Here is a 19,100-nt window from a genome sequence, read left to right as displayed (position 1 = left end):
GAAGAGAAGGCAAGCAAAATGAGAGGGAGATGGTGAAAGATACAGGAAATTGAATGCAGATTTCCAAAGAATAGCAAGGAGAGACAAGAAGGCCTTCTTAAACGAGCAATGCAAAGAAATAGAGGAAAGCAATAGAATGGGAAGAACCAGAGATCTGTTCAAGAAAATTGGAGATATGAAAGGTACATTTTGTACAAAGATTTCCATAATAAAGGACAAAAGTGGAAAGGACCTAACAGAAGCAGAAGACATCAAGAAGAGGTGGCAAGAATACACAGAGGAATTATACCAGAAAAATATGGATGTCTCGAACACCCCAGGTAGTGTGGTTGCTGACCTTGAGCCAGACATCCTGGAAAGTGAAGTCAAATGGGCCTTAGAAAGCACTGCAAATAACAAGGCCAGTGGAAGTGATGGTATTCCAGCTGAACTATTTAAAATTTTTAAAGATGATGCTGTTAAGGTGCTACACTCAATATGCCAGCAAGTTTGGAAAACTCAGCAGTGGCCAGAAGATTGGAGAAGATCAGTCTACATCCCAATCCCAAAGAAGGGCAGTGCCAAAGAATGCTCCAACTACCGCACAATTGCACTCATTTCACACGCTAGCTTAAAATTCTACAAGGAAGGCTCAAGCAGTATGTGGACCGAGAACTCCCAGAAGTGCAAGCTGGATTTAGAAGAGGCAGAGGAACCAGAGACCAAATTGCAAACATGCGCTGGATTATGGAGAAAGCTAGAGAGTTCCAGAAAGACATCTACTTCTGCTTCATTGACTATGCAAAAGCCTTTGACTGTGTCGACCATGGCAAACTATGGCAAGTTCTTAAAGAAATGGGAGTGCCAGATCACCTCATCTGTCTCCTGAGAAATCTCTATGTGGGACAAGAAGCTACAGTTAGAACTGGATATGGAACAACTGATTGGTTCAAAATTGGGAAAGGAGTACGACAAGGCTGTATTTTGTCTCCCTGCTTATTTAACTTATATGCAAAATTCATCATGCGAAAGGCTGGGCTGGATGAATCCCTAGCCGGAATTAAGATTGCCGGAAGAAATATCAACAACCTCAGATATGCAGATGACACAACCTTGATGGCAGAAAGTGAGGAGGAATTAAAGATCCTTTTAATGAGGGTGAAAGAGGAGAACGCAAAATATGGTCTGAAGCTCAACATCAAAAAAACGAAGATCATGGCCACTGGTCCCATCACCTCCTGGCAAATAGAAGGGGAAGAAATGGAGGTAGGGAGAGATTTTACTTTCTTGGGCTCAATGATCACTGCAGATGGTGACAGCAGCCACGAGATTAAAAGATTCCTGCTTCTTGGGAGAAGGGCAATGACAGGCCTAGACAGCATCTTGAGAAGTAGAGACATCACCTTGCCAACAAAGGTTTGTATAGTTAAAGCTATGGTTTTCCCAGTAGTGATGTATGGAAGTGAGAGCTGGACCATAAAGAAGGCTGATCGCCGAAGAATTGATGCTTTTGAATTATGGTGCTGGAGAAGACTCTTGAGAGTCCCATGGACTGCAAGAAGATCAAACTTCTCCATACTGAAGGAAATCAACCCTGAGTGCTCACTGGAAGGACAGATTGTGAAGCTGAGGCTCCAGTACTTTGGCCACCTCATGAGAAGAGAAGACTCCCTGGAGAAGACCCTGATGTTGGGAAAGATGGAGGGCACAAGGAGAAGGGGGCGACAGAGGACGAGATGGTTGGATAGTGTTTTCGAGGTTACCAGCATGAGTTTGACCAAACTGCGGGAGGCAGTGGACGACAGAGGTGCCTGGCGTTCTCTGGTCCATGGGGTCACGAAGAGTCGGACACGACTAAACGACTAAACAACAATGATAAGTGTGCTGTTTTAATAGGGACAGGGCCTCCTCAGTTCACACCAGCTTTCCAAAGTGCTTACAGTATCCCTGATTCTTTAAGGATCTTTACAAAAGAACCATAGGGGAAAATCAAGAAAGCTGCTTTCACATGTACTGTGCCATTTCTTCTGTACCTGGCAGTCTTTTTCCTTTCCTTTTCCTCTGCTTCTTCTTTCTGAGCAGTGTTCAGACTTTCAGCATCTGCCAGGTTATCCACCGCAATGGCCAAAAAGACATTCAGCAAAATATCTAATTCAAACCATTTTAAGGATACTACATAGGTATGGCAACCTAGTTCCTTTGCTAACTGGGAAACATGAAATCCATATTCCTAAATTCAGTGAAGGGCATAAGCAAACCAGTATAGGGTGTTTAAAAAACAAACAAACCTCATGCTTCACTTACACTGGTTTACAAGTCTGTAGAGGCAAATAGCAAATTCACACATTCACTTGAAACCATCCATGGGGAGGATGCACACACAAGCCCCATCCCCAGCATTCCTGCTCCTGTGAACTCTATTCCCAACTTTCATGTGTTGAGCAAGGAGGTCTGGGGTGGTGGTAGGAATTCATGCTTTAGCTGCATGTTTAGAATCCTCCCTGTGTTTGGGGACCCTGCACAATGAATCAGGGCTCCTAATCAAGGGAAGGATTCTAAGTTCATTCATTTCAAACTGGAGAAGAATCTCCCTTCAACCCTTCCATTAAACACGTAAACACTTGAGGCTATAACTGGCAGGAACAATGTTAGATGGAAATAGCATGCACAACCCCAATCCTCCTCAGTACATTTTCAGGCAAGCGTATGAATATGCTTTGGTTTCCGTGAAATGCTTGGGATGGCTATTACATTCCCTGGCAAATTCTCCTGGGCAAGATAATGACAGTGAGCACAAGTTCTCTTGCACAAACCCAACTGAAATGAAACTAACATGGAAGGGAAATCTAGACCTAAACAACTCAAGCAACATTTAAAAATTTACTCAAAAGTAGTTGCTGATTTTAGCCCTAATCAGGTGCCACTTCCATGCTGACATACAAGCGCTGTGACAGCTCCCAGAGAGGAATGACTCCTCAACCCACTTCAATATCAGGGGCCACCTCTTCACATACTTTGGGTGATAGCCAATGTTGCACAAGTGGATTTCCTCTTCCTCTGCTTTCCCTGCAGCCCCCCGTGGCCTCTCAAGTCTGCTTCAAGGAGCTTTCCAACTTCTAAGATTTGGCAAAAATGGGTGGGAGAAGGAAAGGAAGGGCAAGTCCCATAACACCAGCAAAAGTCTGTTCTCCTTGCATACAGGCATAATTGGAGATCACCCATAATCACTGTTTGTTTATTTGTTTGTTTGTTTAATCACCACACCTAACATAAAGGAATTTCATAACTAATTATATCCTCGACACAATCCAAGTATTTCTCCCAATTCTAATTTTAATAATATTTTTATACTCAGCCTTTCTTCCTGACAGGGACTCAATATGGCTTACAGACAGAGTTACAGATAATTCCACCAAGTATGGAAAGTAGCTCATTGCTATTGTTGACTGGGAGTTGCACAGAGTCCAGGTCAAATTATGTGTGATGGAAAACCAGAACAGGTAGAGAAGGAAAACAGCATGGAGCATCTTGGAAGAGGGCATCTGGCTGGCCGGCAACCTGGACAGAAGAATTCCATGCTGCAACATTTTGTTAGAGATCCAGCAATTCCTTATCACAGCTATTTTAACCAAGAACAGAATCAACGTTATCAGCAATGACTGGTTAGGAGACCAAAGTGTTTACACATATTTAACTGAGAATTTTGAGAGTGGGGAATCAGAATGTGGAAATCTCTGATTTAAGTATTTTATATTCATGTTCTTTATATTTCAGAATTAAGATTAATGTCTAAAAATGAAAGGATACAGTTACCACAGATGAAGAGGATAATGAAGTATATGCAGACTACCATTCCTGATGACGATGGGCCTCCATAGGCCATAATACCATCATACATTACAGCATTCCAGTCTTCACCTGTTAGAATCTAAGAAATTGATTCTTTATTAATGAGTGAACACGGAACATTAAAAATCAATTATGTTTCTGCTTCAGTTCACAGCATAGAAAAAATACACCATTAGCTGTACTTATATGACTAACAACATTCTAACCACTTCTCTTATGCATTGCTTTATACTACTATAAAATAAGGACATACTGTTTTGGTGACGGAGCTTTAGATCTACCAAAGCCTTTGCCAATACATTGCATTTAGGGTTTTTGAGAATTACTTTTCTAAAAGGACTGCTGAAATTGTTGCCTACATGAAAATTTAGGGAGCTTTCTGACATGACATTCGTTATCTGCACAAATTATCCCACCTATCCTTGAGTACGCGATCACATATACAAATGTAGCACATGGACCTAGCATTAATACTCATGATTTTTTAGAGAATTTCAAGTGCTTAAAACTCTTCACATACACTACCTTAACAATTCTTGCAACAGCTATATAAAATAATCTAGAATGATCATCCCCATATTGCAAACAGGATATGTATGGCCTGATGCAGAGAGAATGGTAGATTCTCTTAAGTCCACAAAGTGAATATGTGGCTGAGATGAAACTTTAACAGGAGACTACCTGGTTCACTAGAGATACACCAGTGTCAGGGCTCTACTCTGTCCAGACCTTATCTCTCACCTCCTCAGATGAGAACTAAGGAGAGCAAGACCCTTCAGCAGATCTCCACACTGGGAACGACTCTGACTAGACAGTTACTTTGGACATCCCTACCCTGTACCCTGGGCCAGGAGGCTGCCATGCCAGCTGTTTCAAGGCCACAGGAGCAGAGGGAATAGTAAGTAAGGCAGCAACTTCAAGGTCATCACCAAAATACCCAGCAAGCTGCACATTAGGCTATTAGGGTGAAGTGCATGAAAACACCTGCTTGGATACCAAAGCCTGGGTGAGACCAGGAAGGGATGGAGCCTCCAGCTCCTATGCAAGTAAAAGCTCTCTTCCAAGCTCCAATCTTCCTAGCCTGGGGAAACAAACAGACAACCAGCTCTGAACTAGGTAACTGCTAGAAAAAGAAACTCTGTAATATTCAAAGTTGCAATCAGCAAAGAGATCCCTTGATTCACTTTGCACCTATTAGCAATGTTTAGGATGACTTAAACGGGCAAGAAATGTATTGGCTGAGCTAGCCCCAAGACTGGCTGTGGATGTAACAATCCAGAGACTGAAATCATTAATTCATGCATCCAAGCTCATTGTTTTCTTGGAACAACCAAAAGCACCTGCAGACACCTAACTAAGCAACCTCTGAACCAGATTTCAAGGGTGCACAGGGAGCCGCAGGATAAAGGAGTTGTGAAAAAGGGGGGTTTCTATTCCAGAAGCAGAACAGCAGCGCTTGATACAACTGAAAAAACAGCAACTTTTTGCTGTTTCTGAAGCAATGCAGAGTACAAAACTCTAATCAAAATGTATCCAGGTTTTTCCCCTTTGATGTTTTATTGAGATAATTCAGCACCCAATCAGCTAGCTTGCACATATTTCATCTGGGTACATCCATAATATGAATGGAAAACAGTCTGAATATGGTTTCAAATATGGTTTGTTTGTCATAGCTTGGCCCAAAGAGCCCTAGGAACTATAGTTTTATACAGACATTGTAGGTTTGTTCTTGAATAACACTGGGTGATATCCAGTTGTGCCCTTCTGCTAGCGGAAATGACTTCCACTCACAACAGGACTTCTCCTTCCTCTCCTCCCGCATACAGCACTCTGCATGCCCACATCTGCTTCTGGGGGGGCTGAGGTATCCTCCTGCTCTGGAGGCAGGAGAGGAAGGAGACACTGGATACCAGCCCCTATAGAAAACTATAATTCCCGAAAGCAATTACCATTACACCAGCTTTGAAACTCCTTTAAATAAATAATGTAGACGCACAGTGCACAGCCAAGCAGACACCAAACTTTTTACTGAACGCTATAGTAACACTGCATCCAGACATGATGCTAAGCTATGGTATAGTATTCCATGAACAAGCATCAGGTTTCTGCACTGCCACTTCACTCCTTGAAGCAGTCACAAGGAGGTCAGAAGCTTTCCTCTTTGTAACAGAAGGAGCAGTCACTCCACCTCTTCACTGACCAGGTACCACCACCTCCCATGCTGCCAAACTTACGAGCTGCAGAAATTAATTGGGAGGGTAGGGAACTACTGTTAGCAAGCTCACAAATCTCTCCAGGCAAGGGCCCAACGTGCACCTTAAAATTTAAAGAACAGAAAAGCACTAGGAAAAATGCGCAAGACAGATCCCGAGTTAACAGAATACTTAACTCCAGAATCAAGTGGGATCTAGTATTTTGTAAATGTGCTTCAGCATGAACGCAAGAATGACTACAAACAGATAATATATGTACAGCCTCACCTCAAGGCCACTTCACTATTGCTCCCCCCCCACACACACATGAAAACTAATCTCTGTTGTATAAAATGCATGTCATTTATAATGTCTGAATGGATGCACTGTCTGTTTTTACTTTCCAGATTAAAGAGTTGGAAGCAGCCACAGAAGCATCAACGTCCTCATTTATGCATCTATGCTCCAAAAGTTACTAATGCTGACACTAAACCTAGCAAACATTGCTCTCTGTAACATCTTCAACTAGGACTGCAATCCTATTTATATACAGTGGTACCTCGGGTTAAGAACTTAATTCATTTCACAGGTCTGTGCTTAACCTGAAACTGTTCTTAACCTGAGGTATCACTTTAGCTAATGGGGCCTCCCGCTGCCACCACCGCACAATTTCTGTTCTCATCCTGAAGCAAAGTTCTTAACCTGAGGTAGTATTTCTGGGTTAGAGGAGTTTGTAACCTGAAGCGTCTGTAACCTGAAGCATCTCTAACCCAAGGTACCACTGTATACCAAATTGAATTTTCTTCTGAGTAAACATGCATGGTCTTGCACTGTAAGTAAACTTGCCTAGGACTGGGCTGCATGATTTGTAGCAACAGCAAATGAACACCAAGAAATATACCGGTTGTGCCAAGTCTGGAAGATATCCCAGTAGTCCAGGGACATTATTTGGGCACCACAGGTATTTAAAAAAGAGAAAACTAAGAATTGTCTGGTTTTAGGACTTTTGTTTTGTTTTAATTACAATAATTTGCCACTAACATTAATGGCTACAATCTAGTTAGCCCTTAACTTACATTTGAGAGCATGTGTGAATTATTGGTTCTTTGTTTCCTTCTTCATTGTTTTAACATTGATTTATATCTATTAGTAACTTTACATTAATGTAAAATTTTATATATAACTCTATATTTCTGTAATATTTTGTTTAAATTGCCTGTTGTTGCTTCAGTTTTTTGTACACCACTTAGATATATTTTAAATATATTAAGCAGTATAGAAATTAAAGCAAGCAACTTGAAAAGCAGGTAACTCTTCCTGCATATTTCTGTCTGTCTGTCTGTCTGTCTGTCTGTCTGTCTGTCTGTCTGTCTGTCTTCTCCGTCTCTTCTCCCAGTGTTTCTTTTAAAAGTTACCCAAATTTCAAAATCAGCCTTTCCTCCAACACTGGATTTTTGTGGGGTTTTGAGGGGGGAGGAGAAAAATCAAATAAATATACTTTCTTGTATGTGCAAATCCATAACACCTGCACCTTTGGACTGTAGAACAAGATTGAGATAATTTATCAATATATAGCTTCAAACAAGTGATATGCAAACATTTTGTTTTGTTTTTCAAAAAGACAGTTAAATATAAGGGAAGATTTTTTTTTTACATTAAATGACTTTACATTTCTTATATTTTGGATGAACAAAGACAACTTAATATTAATGACGTTAACATAAAAGCTATGCTGAATAGATAGATAGAATACATGATATGAACAAATGGTACAAAATGATGCAAAATTACCAGAATATTGACTTTAATGAGCAGAATGCTATTTAACACAAACAGAATTAATAGTAGTTGTGGAAGTGATTTTTATTTTTATTTTTTAGGAGACAGGATTATTTAGACAGTTTTTGTTGTTCAAAGATAAAATGTTTTATAGTGGGTGAAAGAAAGTTACCTGGAATACAGTTAAAAGAGCTTGTGGGAAATTATCGAAGGTGCTCCGTTTTGTTTGAGTTTCATCAAAATTAAATTTGCCTCCAAACAGCTGCATTCCAAGCAATGAGAAGATTATGATGAAGAGGAAAAGCAGAAGCAACAGTGAAGCAATGGACTTCATTGAGTTTAACAAGGATGCTACCAAGTTGCTCAGGGATGTCCAGTGCCTACAAATTAAAATGCGTGTGTTAACCAAAAAAAAAACCGTAAAAGAACAGTGCGTGATGAAATATTACAAAAGAGCTGCGGATCATACAAGTGTCAGTAGAACTCAGCAGTAAGTTGTTGTTGTTGCTGGGTTTTTTTTTTTTTATAAAAAAAGCTCATTGCCTTTAATTTGATCTTACCTGGTTACTTTAAAAATACGGAGGAGACGGACACAGCGGAACACTGAAATTCCAAGGGGTGACATAATTTCCAACTCCACCAAGATGGTTTCAACAATGCCGCCACATACCACGAAGCAGTCAAAACGATTAAATAGGGATACAAAGTATGACTGCAGGCCCAAACTGTACATTTTTACCAACATTTCACAGGTGAATAAAGCCAGAAGAACTTTGTTAGCAATATCTAGAGGGGAAATATTCAGAAAATTATATTGGTTTTTACACCTCTGATTCAGTTTCATATGTTCTGCAGAAAACAATGACAGTTTCTATTTTGACCACTTTGAGCAAACAGAATCCTTCACTCCACATTCTTCTCAAGCTATGATGATGTAACCTATCCCCACCAAACCACAGCTCAGAAATAAAGGAGTTTGCTTCATAGCATTTCAAAGCAAATTTTCATTTCCTTCTTAAAATACACCAGTTTTACCTTTAGTACAGAAAGGATTCAAAGTTTAGTGGGATTCTGATGTATGCCATATACAGGGTCTGCTTTGTTGTATCGTGTGAGTACAAATACCCTAGTACAAATTTTGTAGTAGACCCAGAAAAACCTCTCAATGACACAGCAGAGGTGCTTGAAAACAGCTCACAGTTATAGTCCACAATCCATTTGACTACAGTAAACTGCAAGTTCAAATTAGCCTAGATTGCAACCCATCTAATCTGTGGATTGCAATCCATCTAACCTGGATAAACTCTAGCTGCAACTAACTACATGGGGCTAAAAATTTGCTTATACCTTCCCATTGTTATTTTTCGCAAAGCTTAAACAACCCAGAATGTCTAAAAAATGCTAAATAAATAAATGGCTTTGTATTAAGTCTATAACAGTATTCTATTTGTTACTGAATGAATAAAATTTTCATTTTACCTTGTATTTGTGTCAACCAATCAGGCTGGTTGTAATGCTCAGATGAGATAGTTAATGTGTTCAGGAAGACCAGTACAATAACTAACCAATAAAACGAAACAGATTTGACAGCAGCTCTGCATCTTCTTCTATTGAATCGGTTCCATCGACGCCAACGTCGACTAAAATATAAAACAGAATAAAACCACAAAAATTAGGCTTGAGGAAATTTTTTCTAAGTAAAGACATAATGGTTGACTGTCTTGGTGCAACCAAACCACAGAAAGAACCCTGCTCTCGTGCCCATGCGCCATAACTCAGTTAGTTGGGAGATACAGCAGACACCCAGTAGATTTATCTTAAGGACCCGGTAGATGTGACAGGTGTAGACAATTCTTAACACACTTTGGTCCCAGGGTGTTTAAGGCTTTAAAAGTGAGAACCATCACTTTGAACTAATCTCAGAAACAAATAAGCAGCCGCTACAGGTTACAGTATCAGAGTTGGATCCAGATCCATTCTGTCTGATCCAATAAACGTTCTGACAAACGTTCTTGGTCAACAGAAGTTTCTGAACAGTCTTCAATAAGCCTACATAAGCAAGCATTACACCCATCTGCTGTAGCAGTGGATTCTGCAGCAATGAACAGACAAGGTTGTTACCATTGATTGTGGCAGCACCAATCATATAGTTTAGGAACAGGAAAGTGAATCTCATGCCCCTTTCCCACCTCCTCAAGAGGGGGTATCAACAATTATATGTTTTAAGAGTCTAACAAGCAGCAATTGGTATACATTCCACTGCTTCACATAGAGATCTCTGGATCAGACAGGGAAAAAATCATGTCTGAATAAAGATTATGCAAATCAGGATTAGTTTAAAATTAGTTTCAGGTTAAAATTAGGGGTAAAGTCAAGGATACTATTTATACTTGATTTAAAAAAAGGAAGAAATGTGAAGATGAAATGGAGTCAGGATTTGCTGCTCTCATATTGTTGCCATTAATGACAAAGCTTTTTCATCTTTATCCGTGGCCGTGCCACATTCTACCTCTTAGTCCCCTGTTATAAAAACTGGCATTTCATGAGGTTTCCAATACATTTAAAATATTTTGGAAATATGCTACATTTGACTCAAGAGCAAATAAAAACAAGACTCAGGAGCAAATTAAAAACCTTCAAGGCCTATGGTGTGCTGCTAATCTTTGGGAGTCAAATGAACATAAACTGTCACAGCTACACCTTGAATGTGAATGTATGTTGTATTTACATCTGATGGTGAGGAAAGATCACAAACACATTATTCATATCACAATATTATGGCCACTCCAGATCTCTCAACTATACCAGTCTTCAGAGGAAGTGCTAAAGCTGACTAGGATGAAGAAGGTATATGCTGGGACCACAGAGCCTATTAGAATTTGCCAGTGAGGAAGCAGGGTTAGAATGCAATCCATGCAATTCACACCAATCCCTATCCCTCTAGGATGGTGGCAGGAAGATGGTGGCAGCTTCAAGACTACAGTGGTACCTATGGTTATGAACTTAATTCGTTTCAGAGGTCCGTTCTTAACCTGAAACTGTTCTTAACCTGAGGTACCACTTTAGCTAATGCGGCCTGCTGCCGCCGCCGTGCCACCGTCACATGATTTCTGTTCCCATTCTGAGGTAAAGTTCTTAACCCAAGGTACTACTTCCACGTTAGCAGAGTCTGTAACCCAAAGTGTTTGTAACCCGAGGTGTTTGTAACCCGAGATACCACTGTATTGCAAAAAAGCATTCCTTATGCTTAAGCTCAAAAGGGACGCGGGTGGCGCTGTGGGTTAAACCACAGAGCCTAGGACTTGCCAATCAGAAGGTCGGTGGTTCGAATCCCCGCAACGGGGTGAGCGCCTGTTGCTTGGTCCCTGCTCCGGCCAACCTAGCAGTTTGAAAGCACGTCAAAGTGCAAGTAGATAAATAGGTACTGCTCCAGCAGGAAGGTAAACAGCATTTCCGTGCGCTGCTCTGGTTCACCAGAAGCGGCTTAGTCATGCTGGCCACATGACCCGGAAGCTATACGCCGCCTCCCTCGGCCAATAAAGCGAGATGAGTGCCGCAACCCCAGAGTCGGCCACGACTGGACCTAATGGTCAGGGGTCCCTTTACCTTATGCTTAAGCTCGCACATCCTTGCAAACCTGTCTACTTTCATAAAATCACCTTTTTGCAGGAAGTACCATTTACAATTGTGGAACACTTCGCAGTTTACTTTGGCTTTTATTCACCCCCAAAAATACCACTGTGTACAAGAACGACTACTCATGCAAGGTTAAGATACCCCATTAAGTTATGAAAGTGAATAAAACCAACAGGTGTAACAACAGGTGTTTAGGTAAACTGAAGTATATTAAATGCATGAAGTTGTGTGGCCATAAGCAAAAACATCTAGGGCTCCATATTAAAGAAGGAAGTGAAGGTGCAGTAAGCACACATGGCCTGGGGCATATTTCAGCCCTGACAGCAGATTTTCTGTGAGCGAGAAAATATAGAATTCTTCTTATGGCTTTAGAAATCCTGAGCTATAGATCTTTAGATACATCTAGCCACCATTGTATATATTACCATAGTTATTGTCATTTTCTTCACTGCTGAGTCTAGGGAAGGAAAAAAACCATTTCGAAAATTCCTACCAGGAGAAATCCAAAATCCAATGAATGTGTATTGATAGTTTTTAAGAGTTTTAAGTTCAAGATTAAGAGATTTAGTTGTATAGCTGATAGATTAAATGATAGAAAGAGAAGCAGATAAGGGAACAACAACCTTGAGATTTTTTGCGGAAAGCTTTCTTAAAAGGTAAGAAACTTTAAAGAAGAATACAAGCTACTTGTTATTTGTATTCTTAGGTTTTAGTGTGAACAAAGGCAAAGTTAAGAAACAAAGCAAGATACCATATTGAGAATATGACTGATTTTTTTTTAATTGTGCTTCTAAATATCTGCCTAAAGAAAAAGGACATTAATATTGTATGGGTGAATTTCAAAAGAAAAAAATATTTTTGTTGTGATTCTGACACATTACAAAGCAGCATCCTTGGAATATGGCATAAAATACTTTAAGTACTGCCTCTCCTCATATGAACTGACTTGGACCCTGTGATCATCAGCTGAGGCCCTTCTTCATGTGCCTCCTCCAAGAGAGCTCTGGAAGGTGGCAACACCAGAATGGGCCTTTTCTGTCGTGGCTTGTGGAATGTTCTCCCCAGGGAGACTGATCTGCCACTTTCATTACACATCTGTAGGCGCCAGGCAAAACATTCCTCTTCTTCCAGGCCTTCGGCTAGTTGAACAATCTATGGCCTTTTAAACTGTGTTATGGGTAGTGGGTATTGTTTTTGCTTGCTACTATGGAATGAAGTTTTCTGTTTTCATATTGTAAACCATCCTGTGATCCTCGGATGAAGGGTAGTATAGAAAATTAATAACAACAACATTTTTTTCCTACTGTGATAAAAATTATCTGCCCAAATAGATTTTAACCATATATATTCAAAAACTGTACAAAAATTACCACACAAAAAATTATTTCAACCAAGTCAACTGTATGCATGTTGAAAGAACAAAGTGAACTCTGAAGCATGACTAGAAGATTTAGTCATTCAAAATACAATATTTTGTGTTGGGTTGGGGGAGAATCTATTCTGCCCATTCATGAAACACATTTCAGGAACACTGAAAAAGTCAGTGGAATTGTAAGTGGAGGGGTGGAAGAGTTCACATTGATCTAAAGGCTAGTAGATTTGAGGCGGAGGAAGAAGCCACATCAGATGCATAATTATCATTAATAGTAACAATACAGTGGTACCTCCGGTTGTGAACGGGATCCGTTCCGGAGGTCCGGCCGTATCCCAAAGTTTTCACAAATGAAGAGACCACTTCTGCGCATGCAGCGAAACACTTTCAGGTTTGCCGCTTTCGCAACCCGAAGTTTACATTACCCAAGGGTAACATAAGTACTTAATTCGTTCCAGAGGTCCATTCTTAACCTGAAACTGTTCTTAACCTGAAGCACCACTTTAGCTAATGGGGCCTCCTGCTGCTGCCGCGCCACTAGAGCCCGATTTCTGTTCTCATCCTGAAGCAAAGTTCTTAACCCGAGGTAATATTTCTGGGTTAGCGGAGTCTGTAAGCTGAAGCGTATGTAACCCGAGGTACCACTGTAATAGACTCTGCCTTCCTCATATAATGCAATTGAGGTGGCTAAAAAAAGCAATTAAAAGCTGCACAAAAGCAGAGTACCGCACGATAAGGTTAAGATTGTTTCATTACTTATCATGTATCCAAACCTCAGCACGGGAAACTAAAACAGCTGCATATTCTTTTCTTGTTACTCCCCCCCCCCCCTCACCCTCCATTTGCATTCCCTTCCTCTGCTGTTTCCTTTTGTCAACTTTAAATTGGAAGCTCCTCAGAGCAGGGACCTGCTCTCTTGTGCTCCACATGCTGAATTTTAAAAACTATCCCATTTCTATGGGACCAATCATGTAAATGGGAAGTGATAGAGTACCCACTTCAAATTCAAAGGTCACAGGTTCAATCACCAGTATCTCCACATAGGGCTGGGAAAAACATGCCTGAATTTCTGGAAAGCTATAATAATAATAATAATAATAATAATACAGACAATACTGAGCTTGATTAATGGACCAATGGACTCGGTATATGGCAGCTCTTTGTGTTCTTTAAGCCATTATTGTTTATTTGTTTAATTACCTGCTCAAGTTTTTGTGGCCAAATGTTAGACTGCATATGATGCTGTATAATTTTTTTGTGCATTAACTAACCCATTTTTTAAAAAAAAAGATTCAGTCATATTCAACCATAATATGTGTAGATTAACAGGAAACAGTTAAGGGGAAAGTGATTGTAAAGAGAAAGAAGAATACTGACCTGAACTTGGATTTTGAGATAATTTGACTAAAAGAAAAGGAAAACATATTTTTAAAGAAAATACGTAACAATTATTTACACAACTCCTTTTCCCTTGAAAGCTATGTTGGAAATTAAAAGCACTTAAAATTATTTCAATCTTGCATGTCTGCTTGATACAGAAATGTTCTATTGGTGTAAATTGCAAAATAATGGCACCTTTTTACTGCTTTTGAAGGATCAGCACAATAAAAGCTTACATATTTTACATACATAGGAAACATTGTCTTTTTGAATTGATCTTTTACCAAAGCATATCAGTAACAATACTATTAAGACACCAATGTCAAAGTGGTTCAGAAATAGATTATAATCAAAATTTCATGATCAAAAAACCGTGGTTACCTGCTTTTATCTCACCACTCCTCCATGGCACTTACAGCAGATTTCCCCCCCCCCCAACAACCCTGCAATGTAGGCTGGAAGAAAATGATTGCCCAATACCATGCAGTGATCTTGAAAGGGTTGAGCAGGAGTTTGAACTCAGGTTTCCAAGGTCTAAATGTAGCCACTACATCACACTGGTACAAATCATGGTTTGAATGTACTTATCAAAAGAACGGGGATTATCAGAAAACAATGTCTGAATTGTTAGGTAACAACACATGATAATAGCATCCATACCCTGTGCAATTTCTAGCAGCTGAACACTCACTACAGATTTATGACTTATAAAATAAGCAGTAAAGGACTACCAACTGAAATAAGCTTCAATGAGTGATTCAAGAAATGTACATCATTTTAATCATCCACATCTCAGAGAACTCCATTTTTGTTCAAAGACAACCTTCCTCAGAGTTTTCAGTTAATAAATTAACAGCACTAATGAATGGTGTGTACACAAAAAAAAACTTAGATGAAGAAAACTGTTCCTTTGCTCAGGAATTGTTAGAAATAAAACCATTGACATTCCTACCATGCTGATTTGTACTCACCACAAAGCTCCACAGCATGCTGGGCCCTCCCCTTCTCCACCAACATTTTCCGTATTCACAGACTCAGTTTCACTCGCTTGCATGCTTGCTGTTGGTAAGATAGAAGATATAATTAGATTTTTAGCTCAGCAAAGCCAGCTACACTTTGCTTTGTGTGTGTTGCACAGAAAAGCTGTGCATTTCTCAGGTATTTATTTAAAAGCTTGCTGGGGGAGCAGAATGAAGTGTGAAAATGTTCACTTTAGTTAGCTGGCTTATGATAGCTTACTTTTTTTCTTCTGCGCAATCCCATTGTTTAGCCTGTGCTGAAAAAGCTGACCCCAAATCCAGTTTGGATAGAAATGGTTTACAGCAAGCCAAGTTACAACCCTCGCAACTTCTAAGGTGCTTTTGTGGCCAGATTAGCCCATTGCGTAGGGTTGGAATAGTTAAGTATAAAAAAGTTTAGCTTGAAAAGTTCAATTGAGCTTTCATGTACCTTCTAAACCAGGATGGTGCAATGCACGGTCCGAGGCCTTCATGCGGCTCGCGGGGCCTTTTTGGGTGACCCTCAGCAACACTTACGGCCCCACCAAGCCCTCCCTTCCCCTTCCCAAAGCAGGGTAAAAGAGATAAAGCAGTCGGTTTTGGGAAGGAGGCATAAGCGCTCTGCCAGGGTCTTAGAGCTCTCCCTTCCCATCCCAAAGCCTAGTTAGTGCTTTCCCAGCTTTGGGAAGAAGGTGGGGGAGCTGCAGGATCCTGCCAGAGCCCCATGAAGGCAACGAGAGGGCAAGGGGGGGGACCCCTCATATTTTGGACTCACTTCCCCCTCCCCTCTGGGTTCTGCCCACTGGGCATGAAAACTTGGGCTGCCCTGTTCTATAAGCTCAGCACAAAGAGCTTATAGAACCGCACAAATGGAAAAGCACCTCTGTGCCTTGGGCACTGATCTTCTTAGTTGCAATCTAGTAGCGAGTGGGGAGACTGGATGCTGCGCTCATGTCCTGCTTGTGGGCTTCCCAAAAGCGGGGCTCTTCTTAGTGCAAAAGGCAGAGCACAACAGTTTACATTTTTCTAAGACCCAGCATGTTCACCCATGCTTATGTTGGTATGGTAGCAGCTCAAAGAATTAACTACAAGCACCAGGAAGGTCCTGGTCTTAATCTTGCCTCTGCCATGCACAGCTCTCTCACACCGCTTGGGGGTAATAGTACTGACCTATTGCATGATGTTGTTGTAAGGATTATTAAGCCCATGCAATATAGCATTCACAAGTGAACTGGTTCAATCTGTAGATGGAGGTTAGAGGTGGGGCTAACCCATTGACTGTGCGTACTTTAAGAATGTCTGCACAGGGCCAGAGGAGCAAGGATATAGAGAAAATTGATAATGCTTCACATGGCAGCTGAGATAAAATTATTGCCTCAGCACACAGAATAGAGAGACAATTTCTTGCCAGTCCACAAAGACAGGCTGTCACCTAAAGCAGAACAAACAAACAAACAAACAAACAATAGACTGGCTTTTAAATTACCAGGACTCAGTTCCAGTCCTGGAACATTTCTGCCTTCACTATCTTCACAAGTTTTGTCAGGGACAATTCTGACAGCTTTTATTATCTTGGTACTTGTTCTAATTAAACAATTTCCTCAGGTGTCAATGTTTTGCACAATATTTGCCCCCATTAAAGTTCTGAAGTACTGCTAGGTTGAACATACACTGTCTATGACTCACTCCAGCCTGAGTACAACACCTTGCCTAATTCACAACCATGTGTTGTGATCTGCCAGGTGTAAATGAGAACCCTTCCCTCTTTTTAGTCACAGTCTGGTAGCAAGCAAAATAACCTAATGAAGGCCAAGATATGTGGCTAGCAGGGTTGCATTAATCCTGGTTAGCCGGGTCCACAATCCTTTTGAGTTGTTGTCAAACAACTCTCATTATGATCTACTCTGTTTAATTTAATGGCTTTCCAAGCAATCAGTACACATCTTGGGCTGCAATCTGATGCACACTTAACTGGGAGTAAGCTCCACAGATCATATGGGAACTTACTTTTGAGTAAACATGCCTAAGATTGAATTGTTAGTCATTTGTTGCACAGGATTCAGACTTCTTCCATCAATGTTTCGATTCTGTTATCTATCACACTTTCTCAGTCCTTTCTCAGTGTGGCATGGCAGTGTCACCAAGCACCATTCAATAACGCCTGCATCATCACTACCAATTCTAAGCAATTACACATTTTATTTTATATTTTATTTATTTTTTAATTCACCAGAGAGTGAGAAAGGTGGTGAACACTTAAAAGGATACTCTCTGCCTCTAATTAATTTCTAGGGATTGTGTCCCCCTGTCTAATGTTGAAGCGTGTGTCTCCCTGGGTTTTAAAAAATATTTTTAAAAATGTGAATGTTTCAGTGCCCCACGCCGCCATGCCAACATAGCTACCCACATTTTAATCGCTACCAATGCTGGTTCGGGCCTAGCGAAGGATAATTCTGAGGAAGGAAACATTATCCAGAAAAGTCCTTAAATTGATTTGCACGAAAAGTCACCAAGCCTCTGGACTGTCCCACAAAGCAAAGAAAGAAGTTCCAATATATCCATGCATTTGGAGGAAAGAAAACAGTTCATTCTGCTGGCACTGCACAACACCGCAAACATACGTTTTCACCATTAGCAGAACTACCAGATGTCCTTGTTTTTAAGAGAAAGCTTGTTCTTGGTCAATGCGCCATCATATCCTGAGAGCTTTTAAACGCTTTATGGTTTTCATCACATTGAAACTAAAGTGATGTACTCATATCTGACTCATTTGCCTTTCTAGATCGTACGCTTTAACTTGATTGAGAGTTATTCAATGGAAATTTAAACGAGTATAATGAAATTTCAGCTTACAGTTGTTGCACTGCAGCAACAATCTCTTTGAAGCATGCATTCAAGCAGCAAATCACTTCCATGCAAGATGCAATTTAGGGAATATATTTACTCCCAGGTGTTTGAGAATTTAAACCGCAGCACTCAAAACTCATTGCCTAGATTGAAACACATCCACTGCAAAACAGAACACATTTTTTACCATGTTTGTTTGACCCACGGCAACATCTAAATCTGCTTTTCTTCTTGTCGTCTAATAAATCGGCCAACGTAACCCCTTCATGTTAAACACATGCAACCCCATCAATAAAACAGCAGGTGGCAGCAGCAGCAGTGCAAAAGACAATAAAGGATCCACATTCAGTGCAATGCCAGTTGAGATGCTACATGACACAGGAGGACTATATTGGCTTTGCTATCAGCAACTGCAGCCTAAATCTAGGACTGTGTAAAATTGAGAGGACTGAAGTGGCAAGGCTTCTGGATTTCATTAAGAGCACCCGATCATCTCCTCCCTCTTAAGCCTCCCAGGCGAAATCTCAGAAGCCAAAAGGTATGTTTGTGGAGGAGAGTAGCTGCACAGGCAGCTCTCCTATGGCTATCAGAAGCAGAATTATATAAAATAAAGCACGCATATGCCAATGCAATTTCTGTAATTGATACAGGGCTGTAGCCGAGTTGTCAAGCATGCGTGCAAAAGGTCCTGAATTCAATTCACCAGATAAAAATGGGGATGCCTAGTATCTGAAAGCCTGGAGAGGCACTGCCAGGGCTTATTTACTGTGCTTTCAAGGCACAGGTCCCCACTTTAAAGCACTGTGTCTGAGTGCTTCTTTTTCTTTTTCTTTCATTTTTGTCCCAGTGCTTTCCCCATGAAAACCTGCCCTTTAAAGCTGAATCGGAACAAATGGCAATTCAGCTTTCAAGAGGAAAAAAGTGTGCAGACACAGGACTTTAAAGTGTGGACCTGTGTCTAGAAAGGCAGCACAAAAGGAAGTCTGGATGAGCTAGATGTACCAATAGTCTGGTAAAGCAGCTTCCTGTGCTCCTAAAACCAATTTTCTTTGGTGCAGAATTTTGATT

General features: G+C 40.6%; 1 protein-coding gene across 36 annotated transcripts in view; it reads right to left on the bottom strand.

Annotated features, from left to right (window-relative positions):
- The window catches only part of CACNA1D (calcium voltage-gated channel subunit alpha1 D), a 192,779-nt gene that overhangs the window by 73,685 nt on the left and 99,994 nt on the right, over window positions 1–19,100 (bottom strand). For 34 of the 36 annotated variants that reach the window (XM_083726968.1, XM_083726969.1, XM_083726967.1 and 31 more), the window contains 7 exons: window positions 15,159–15,246; window positions 14,185–14,211; window positions 9,279–9,439; window positions 8,360–8,585; window positions 7,972–8,179; window positions 3,787–3,907; window positions 2,013–2,127 (listed from right to left, as the gene is read on the bottom strand). In XM_083726968.1, coding sequence (XP_083583094.1) covers window positions 2,013–2,127; window positions 3,787–3,907; window positions 7,972–8,179; window positions 8,360–8,585; window positions 9,279–9,439; window positions 14,185–14,211; window positions 15,159–15,246 — 946 coding nt within the window. The remainder of the gene's footprint in view (window positions 1–2,012; window positions 2,128–3,786; window positions 3,908–7,971; window positions 8,180–8,359; window positions 8,586–9,278; window positions 9,440–14,184; window positions 14,212–15,158; window positions 15,247–19,100) is intronic. The other 2 variants (XM_083726963.1, XM_083726964.1) reach the window with 1 other exon arrangement.

The sequence above is a fragment of the Podarcis gaigeae genome (assembly GCF_964106915.1).
Source record: "Podarcis gaigeae genome assembly, chromosome: 2".
Lineage (NCBI taxonomy): Eukaryota > Metazoa > Chordata > Lepidosauria > Squamata > Lacertidae > Podarcis > Podarcis gaigeae.
This window is presented reverse-complemented; position numbering and strand designations above follow the sequence as displayed.